General features: G+C 34.1%; 1 protein-coding gene and 1 long non-coding RNA gene across 3 annotated transcripts; one reads left to right on the forward strand and one right to left on the reverse strand.

The window, feature by feature from the left end:
* The first annotated feature begins 267 nt into the window (after window positions 1–267).
* LOC130506967 (VAN3-binding protein-like) lies at window positions 268–2,556 on the forward strand. 2 transcript variants are annotated; one of them, XM_057001659.1, is made up of 8 exons: window positions 268–668; window positions 763–837; window positions 1,100–1,168; window positions 1,255–1,612; window positions 1,697–1,867; window positions 1,948–1,997; window positions 2,077–2,125; window positions 2,226–2,556. In XM_057001659.1, exons 1-8 carry the CDS (start codon window positions 441–443, stop codon window positions 2,468–2,470), a joined length of 1,245 nt encoding a protein of 414 aa, XP_056857639.1. In that variant the 5' UTR covers window positions 268–440; the 3' UTR covers window positions 2,471–2,556. The 2 variants fall into 2 exon arrangements, with proteins under 2 accessions (XP_056857639.1, XP_056857640.1); XM_057001660.1 differs by having other exon boundaries at window positions 532–668; window positions 750–837.
* Window positions 2,557–6,880: 4,324 nt separating this feature from the next.
* On the reverse strand, window positions 6,881–8,192 carry LOC130506968 (uncharacterized). Its single transcript, XR_008942179.1, has 3 exons — window positions 7,964–8,192; window positions 7,780–7,846; window positions 6,881–7,647 (listed from the first exon to the last, which is right to left on the reverse strand). It is a non-coding gene; the product is annotated as an uncharacterized LOC130506968 (long non-coding RNA).
* Window positions 8,193–8,492: the final 300 nt, after the last annotated feature.

Below are 8,492 nucleotides of genomic sequence, written 5' to 3' on the forward strand. Positions count from 1 at the left end.
CCATTTTAATAGAGTAGTGGCTTAACACTATCAAACGAGCACTTGCCAATCAAAATGAAAGTTATTACTAATGACAAAACGACATTATTACATATACGGATATACCTAACTCCCATTTTGACAGAAAGTTGAGACTACTATGCTAAAAAGAATAGACAAAAAGTTAAGACTACCCCTCCATTTGATATTATAAAAAGAAAATATGTTCCAAGGATGATGGTCACTTTGATCATGGCCCAAATCATTCCCACCCATGGAAAAGATGCTCATGCCATCAAACCTTTTTTCAAAAAAAAAAAAAATAATAAAGGGTAGAACCCACATCAAACTAAAAAAGTAAAGTAATTAACCATTTCCTTCTTTCGTACCCAATAACATAAATATTTGATCAATCAACAAATCGAAAATCGAAAATCTTTGAAAACAAAAAAGAAAACACTATGGAACTATCTCTAGCATTAACATCAACAGATCATCAGCATCAGGTTAACAATAATCCATCACCTTCAGAAGCACATCCAGACACTATGGATTTTCTATCTCGAGAATGGTGTAATTTTGCTGTCCAGTCGCTTCAGCCCGACCATATCATCTACGACCGTTCCATTGTCCCCGTAGAGACATCACTCGCCAAGTTTCAAGGCGACTTAAGTCTTGTTCCTTGTGGTGTAAGTAACCAGAGATTTTTTATTTATTTATTCCTGATTATTTCTTCAGGTTGCTTTGGTAAGTGTTTTTAATTAATGAAGATTGTCAAACTAGATGGATAAGAGTATGAAGATGGGCGATGCAGATTTTAAGCCCTCTATGCCTTCATGGAAAACCAATGATGTCAAGGTTAACATATCATGTTGAAATTATAATTTTCTCCTATAATACGGTTTGTTTGTTGTATGGATGTTCATATTTTTCCTCATATTGTTTTTTTATATTTATAATTTTGTTAAGGTTTATTTGATTCACAATTGGTGAATTTTTGGTTAATGAAAACATATAAAAACCCAATAAATTTACATTTTAGAGAATAAAACAGCGATTAATAGAGAAACTTAAAAGATTATCTTATATTGACAATATTTTTGTTGAACGATGTAAACAGTCATGGATATGGATGCAACAAGCAATGCACCCGGAGTTGAGCTACGATGGCTTCTTCCACAAGAAACTTGTAGAACCCTGTTTTGCTATTTCGTTAGGTTTGATTTTTAAATAAACGTATTGGTTTTCTGAATTAAAACAATAATGGGATTGTAGAAACTTCCTTGGAAGATTACGCCATCCATAAAGAAATGGTGGAAAGAGATTAAGGCCAAACGAAAAGAAGAAGTGAGGCTACAGAGAGCTGAAGTCCACGCCGCCGTTTCATTAGCCGGTCTGGCTGCAGCTCTAGCCGCCGTAGCTTCAGAGAACGCTGGGAAAGACGGTTGCAATGGTCGACCAACAACTAAAGAGACAGCCGTGGCTTCTGCTGCGGCTGTGGTAGCGGCGCAGTGTGCTCAGATGGCAGAGACAATGGGAGCAAACAGAGACCAGCTCAGCGCAATGATTGGTTCCGCTATGACTGGGACAAGTGTTAGTGAGATACTCACTCTCACTGCCTCAGCTACAACTTGTAAGAAAAAGATTTAAGTTTCTTTCTTTGTGTGTATTCTATAAGTATGCTCTGTTTCTGAGTCATTGGTTTTTGGTAAATAAGCTTTGAGAGGTGCTGCGACGTTGAAAGCAAGAAGAGGTTGCAAGATCAATAGATTGAACGGCTCTGTGCCTGTGTTACCTATCGAAGACTCCTCTGATTTGCTTCCTGAATTTGACAAGAATACATCTCTTCTTGCTAAAGGAACCGATCTCTCCGTTGAGACACCAGATGGTATATAAATCCTCTGTTTTTCTTCTCTTAATTCCTCTGTTTTGTGGATAAACTAATGATATATCATTGGACTGGAACAGGGGATTTCAAGGTTAGGACAGTGTCTATAGTCTTAAACAAGGACAGGAAGGTCTAAATCTTGCACTAATCCTCAATACTCTTAACCAATCATGTTTATTAAACATTGATCTTGGGTTTATTTTACACAGGTGATTCTTAAAATGAAGAAACATAACCTGCTCAGGACCAAGAAAGAATGTATGAGCTAGCTTCTTTATCCCTTGTGTTTTGACCTAACTTGATTTCCAAGCTAAGATTTCAAAGCATTGAGTGTTTTGTTTGTGATTTGTGTGGTAAGGTATTGTGACGAATGTTCATGTGGAACTTTATAAAGATTCGGAGAGCGAAGACAACAACATAGAAGACACTTGTTATCTCATTGTCCTGAAGACGAACAGAGGAGCTATCAAACTAGACATGGAGGACGATTACGGCCGTTACAAGACATGGGTCACAACGATTCAACACATGCTCACTCTCTCTTCTTCTTCTTCTTCTTCCTTCCGTACAAAATACGATCTCACTTTCTACAACAAAAACTGAAATGTTTCTTAGTTTTGTTGTTCAATTTCTCTATGTAATTTACTTTAATTTGCATGTTTATTTTTATATCCTCCTCTGTTTCTTTTCTTGCTCTCGATTTGATCCTATAATATAAAGCATAATTTGAGAACTTACGTTTCTTATACTCCACAGACATCAGCTAGCATTCTAAGTAAAGTAACCTGAGATTTGAGAAGCATAAAATGCTGATTGACTTGATGATCAAGGTAATGACTAGGGGAAACCTACAAATTAGATAAGTAGTAAGGAAACAACGTATATAAAAAAGTAAAAACATAACATATGAACATTCTATCAAGCTACTCCTTTGCTAGCTTGGTTTTTGAAGGATAAAATGTAGCGACCAAGATTCAAACTATCCAGCATAAGGATAGTTGATCAGGCGCCTCACTTATTTAATGATTCAAACCAAACTCAGCAAAGTCGATTCAGAGATATTATTGGCTATAGAAAGAAAATTGATCAGGCGCCTCACCAGCTACATCATTCAGAACAATTTCACACATAAATTTCCTGAGAAGACGCCAATTTGTTTGCTTTCAAGCAATGTAAGGGAACATAAGCAGCCACAGCATCAAGAAGAAGAAAAATTTATAAATCAAAGTAGAGAAATATTTGTGAGATAAATTAATTTGATTGAAACCAAAAAGTAGAGAAGAAGTTGCAAGATCAATAGATTGAACGGCTCTGTGACTGTATTACCTATCGAAGACTCCTCTGATTTGCCTCCTGAATTTGACAAGAATACATCTCTTCTTGCTAAAGGAACCGATCTCTTCGTTGAGACACCAGATGGTATATAAATCCTCTGTTTTCCTTCTCTTAACTCCTCTGTTTTGTGGATAAACTAAAGATATATGGTTATCATTGGACTGGAACAGGGGATTTCAAGGTCAGGACAGTGTCCATGGTTTTAAACAAAGATGGAAAAGTCTAAATCTTGCACGTATCCTCATTATTCTTAACCAGTCATGTTTATCAAACAATGATCTTTGGGTTTATTTTACACAGGTGATTCTTAAAATGAAGAAGCATAACCTTCTCAGGACTAAGAAATAATGTATGAGCTAGCTTCTTAATGCTTTTGTGTATTCGGTTTAGGAAATTTACTTTTTTTATAAGTATGTATTCCTAATCAGAAAAAGAAAATCAGGTTTTGAGACTGCTATAAATACATGTTTAAGGGTTTGTAAGATTATTAATTCACACAATTATAAGAAGTCTCTCAATACGTTTTGCTCTTATTTTCTTCAAAGTTAATTTGCGTTGATTCACAACAGACGTGATATTATAATCTATTAAATTTATTATGAATAATGACAATCAGAATGTTGAGGCTATGTTTAACTACTCGATTTAACATACAAATACGAAAATGATACCCACCCAAACAAGAAAATAAACAACATATACCAAATCTCATTTCCAACTGCTCAGACTTACAGTTTATTTTTTTAACTTTTACATTAAACTTTAGGAATCTTTATGGTAATCCAATTTGGATTTGTAGAGGATAAGTCACACGTGTTTTCTTTCTCTTGCTCAATAGTCAAACCTATGTAAAATTACCGGCCAAACTTTACCTATTTGGTTTTAAGTGAAAAAAAAGAAGAAGAGAAGATGTACCAAGTATCAACTTTGATTTGACACAATGAAAAGAACCAAAGAAAAGTATTATGTACTTTACAACAACTGGAAAAAGAAGCAATTATCGACACTGTTCAGACCAGTACAACTGTCCAGAAAAAGAAAGCAAGAAGTAATATGTCAACTTATTTGAGATCAGTATGAGTTGACTACACCTAAGAGCAACCGCTATGGCATACGGAACATAACATAGACTTCTGTGACAGGATTTGCAGCACCACTGGCAGATTCTTGAATGTTTCTAGCCAGCACATAACAAGTCTTTTCAAGGAAATGTTCAATCTTCAAATCTTCAATCCAAGGGAAACAGCTTCCAAGTGACTCAAGTACAAGATGAAGATCGAAACTCATCCTATCTAAAAACCCATCTTGAATCTCTATAGTGTCTTCAGGGGTAGCAGATGTCTTCTCAACCATTGTGTTGAATAAAGAAGGCATGAAGCCTAAACAACTTTGGAGGTGGATATTGAATGAATTTTCATCAAACCACTAGAGTAGAACATTATATATGTAAAGGAAATAAATTTATCCGAATATTCCTATCTTCCATTATCTCGTCAAATTCTTTTTGTTTACTGATTTAAAAAAGAAACCCATATTTTTGCAAAAACTATCTAGTTTGTACTAATTTTGATACTATGTCACCATATGAATTCTCAGTGAGTGCAAGAGTTAATCCTAATTTGTATATGTGTCTCCACCTTATTGGCTTCGGTTCAAAATATTGTGTCTGCAAATTTTATCAAGCTACGATATATATTAAAAAATATTTACATATTTGCAATATATGAAATTTAATTTATAGATGAAATTTAAACTATCATTAATATTTGTGACTAGACATGTATTGAAATATTTTTTGATCATTATGATCTGTTACATTAAATTTGTTCTGATTGCGAAACAGTCGCTTAAATAATTAACATGACTTTATTTTTGGAACTATAGCAAATCGAACTACTATATTAAAACATATTGCTTTAGACATAAACCTTTTAAAACCCAGTTAGAACTTCATATTGAACTATTTCATCAATAACTTTATAAATAAAATAAACTAAGCCCCCCCCCCCCAAAGAGTTTGTGACTATTAAGATTTTTACTGTTACACTGTTTGAGACTACGAGGACTTTAGTTGTCAACTCAAATATTTAACTGTTTAAAATAGTTATATTTTTAGAAACAATTAAAGCCAAGAATTGTGATTTTAAGAAAATAACCAGGTTAGTTCCATTGAATTTAATGCTGCTTTTTGAAGTAACCATAATTTAGAGCAAAAATTCTATCACCATCACATGAGAAACCATCAACAATTGAAACCAGTAAAGATCTGTCGCCACCATCTGCTGTCAATTATTTTTTTCTAAACGGTTCAATTGAAGAAAATCATTAGTCTTTCCATTTCCATTGGAAAAACATACAAAAAAACAATAATTTTTTTTGCCAGATTTAAAATAAATTGATAATCAAACAAATTAAAAAACTAAAAATAAATCAAATAAAAAAAAGAAGTAAAACGAATCAAACAAGTTGATGACAGAGCTAAAGTCTCCTTCCATCGGCTTGAAGAAAAATCTCTCTTTTCTCTCTTCCCTGACTAATAGGTTACAAGAGCAATAATAAATTTGACAGGTTAGTGTAATAATTGAAAATGTAATAAATATAACTAAGAAACATTTACACCTGAGGTCACTTTTCCTCTTCTATATTACACGGTAAGTCACTTGTTACTCCTAAAGTACTTTTGCACACTGAATCATGCATATTGCTTATTCAAATGACAAATATATCCTTTTTCGTTTACTTAGCAGTGCAAACTTTTGTCGGCAAAATGACTTCCTTTTATTTTATTTTATTTTTTGCTTTGTTTTCTTTTTCCTAAATTGAGAATCTAGATGGAATGTTAGAAGAGAGAATAAATCAAACGGCTGGGTTCACGGTAGGTGTTCTCGCGGCTGACGGCTGCGGTGTGAACCGGTGTCATTGGTGGTGATGATGATAGCGGCGTGACGTTCTGTTGGTGGATGTCTCTTCGATTAGTAACAATTTTAAACAGGAAATTATTCAGTTTTGTGGTTGATTGGTCTTGTACTTGTCTCTCTCGATTATATCTTTTTTTTTTTGAACAATCTCTCTCGATTATATCATTTCCCGTTTTGTGGCAGGTGTTATGACTAACTAGCTTAGTAGTTGCATAGAGTTGGAATCTTCCATGTTAGGGAAGAAACCCAACTTCTGGGTTTTGATTCAATATTAAAGTTTGTTTCTTTTGGTAAGTTCACCATGCTTTTGAGATGTTCGTTGATACTGAAGCTACATGGATCCAAAATAGTTGTATTTCTGATACATTTGGATAACATTCTATTGTTTTGGTTTCAAGTCTCAGGCCTCTGAATCCTTCGTGTGTTCTGTGTCTCTGGTTCTCAGAAGCAGCAAGAAGGATACAATAATGAGAGAAAACAATTATTCCTATATTGATCAAGTGTATGTTTCAATTTTGTTCCTATAGTTGACTTCCCACTTGTCTTTAGAGATTGCAAACAAGTTCACATCTTTAAAACTCCTAAAATATGTTTCTTTTCTTTAAACAAAAGGTGTACATTTAAACGGAGAAAACATGTGGATAGCTTTATAGTGTACATGTGGATAATTTTAATGGTGTACATTATATAACACGATTTGACTCACTCATGTTTATGCTTGTTGATTTCTAACACAAGACTGACCAAGCAAGAAAAGAGGGAAAATAAACCCAAGGTATAGGCTACTATGAAAAAGATACAACTTCAAGTTGAATTACTTGGTAAGAAGATGGAAAGTAAAGCAAAAGCCAGGCAAAAACTCGAGACCAACTTCAAGTTGAAGAAAGGGTTTATACCCCATGACTTGGACAAAGAGATTAAAAGGGTCATGTGAGTAGTAATTTAGCTAAATGTGTTGTTTTTCTATAAAGAAAGGCGTACATGTGGATAGTTCTTTACAGTGTACATATGGATAATCTTAATGTTGTACATGTAGTTTCATCACAATGATGTGTACATGAAAAAAAATGTACACATGGATACTATTTTTTTATGCACACATAAACTGAAAAAAAAACATACACATTAGTCTTGCATTAGGAAAATTTAAAACCGATACAGTGGGTGTACAAGTACTCTCATGAAAACATGTACATGCCATAAGCATACACATAGACAATAATTTTTGTTGTCCATTATGTTACAAGAAGCTAAACCATTATGTTCACGTCCACATGTACATCGTCTAGCGATGTCCACACGTACACCTTGTAGACATGTCCATGTGTAACTGATGTGATTCCTTAACAAACTATCCATGTCACTGCTTGTCACTGCTGGGGTTCTTCTACGAACTGTCCATGTTTTTAAACTTCATTCTTATTGTCCTAACAAGCCGGTTCCCATTCAAATACCTCTCAAATCTTCATTCTTGTATTTCACATCCTCTGCCAAGCCAATAATCAGTAGATCCTGCAATGGGTAACCCTGCATCACTGGAAACAAATCAGCTTCGAGCACAATATCAGCATCAAAGAAGCTCTAGCATCCACACAAGAAAGCTTTCAAATCACAATCAACAAATCACGCCCTAAACATAAACTTAAACGAAAACTTTACCTATGGATTCAGCGAATCACACTTTAAGCACTCGTGATGACAAAAGCTTCTGTTGCCGAGGCATTATCTGCAAATTCAAGAAAACTCAATCACTCGGGAATCAATAAAAATAAGCAAATAACTCTGAGTGATAACTGTAGAGAAGAAATTGATCAGACAAAAGAAGACAGTTTTCGATACATACAGAAACTGACGGATACAACGACGACTGAGGAAAAAGAGGAGCTTGTTGGGACCAGAAAAAAAAAAGAAATGCTTGTGATATTGATGATGGATGAGTATCTCTCGGGCTGAAATTCTGCAAACTGGGTTGTGGCAGGTCCATCGAAATCTTAAACCAGGTATGGAAGGATGAATGAGATAGAGTTTTTGTGGTTGTTGAAGTCGTCGTCGCCGTCAAATAAAACGCGATAGTTTGAGATAAGGAAAATAAAGAGATGATAGAAAAGAAAAAGTATTAAGATAAAGACTAGATTTTGACCCGCCCTTGAAAGGGCGGGTATTATTTTCACTTTTATGAAATATATTATTTGTTTGTAATTATTGAATGCATTTATCTTAGTAAAATCTTCTTTATAATAAGTTCGACATATAGAGTCTCTCTGGTAAACTATGTGTTTTTTTGCTTTGTTTTATTCTCTCGCTAATAAATATATTTATTTGGCTTGTTGTTAAAATAAATAATTTTAGAACGCAAATGTATAATACTTTTA

The sequence above is a fragment of the Raphanus sativus genome, unplaced genomic scaffold (genome assembly GCF_000801105.2).
Source record: "Raphanus sativus cultivar WK10039 unplaced genomic scaffold, ASM80110v3 Scaffold3835, whole genome shotgun sequence".
In the NCBI taxonomy this organism is placed as follows: domain Eukaryota; kingdom Viridiplantae; phylum Streptophyta; class Magnoliopsida; order Brassicales; family Brassicaceae; genus Raphanus; species Raphanus sativus.

Excerpts from the sequence above, each read along its gene's own strand:
- LOC130506967 (XM_057001659.1), top strand. The coding sequence starts at position 441 with ATGGAACTATCTCTAGCATTAACATCAACAGATCATCAGCATCAGGTT. Across the intron at positions 1,169-1,254 it reads GCTTCTTCCACAAGAAACTT|AAACTTCCTTGGAAGATTAC; the intron begins GTAGAACCCTGT and ends ATGGGATTGTAG. Across the intron at positions 1,868-1,947 it reads CTCCGTTGAGACACCAGATG|GGGATTTCAAGGTTAGGACA; the intron begins GTATATAAATCC and ends GGACTGGAACAG.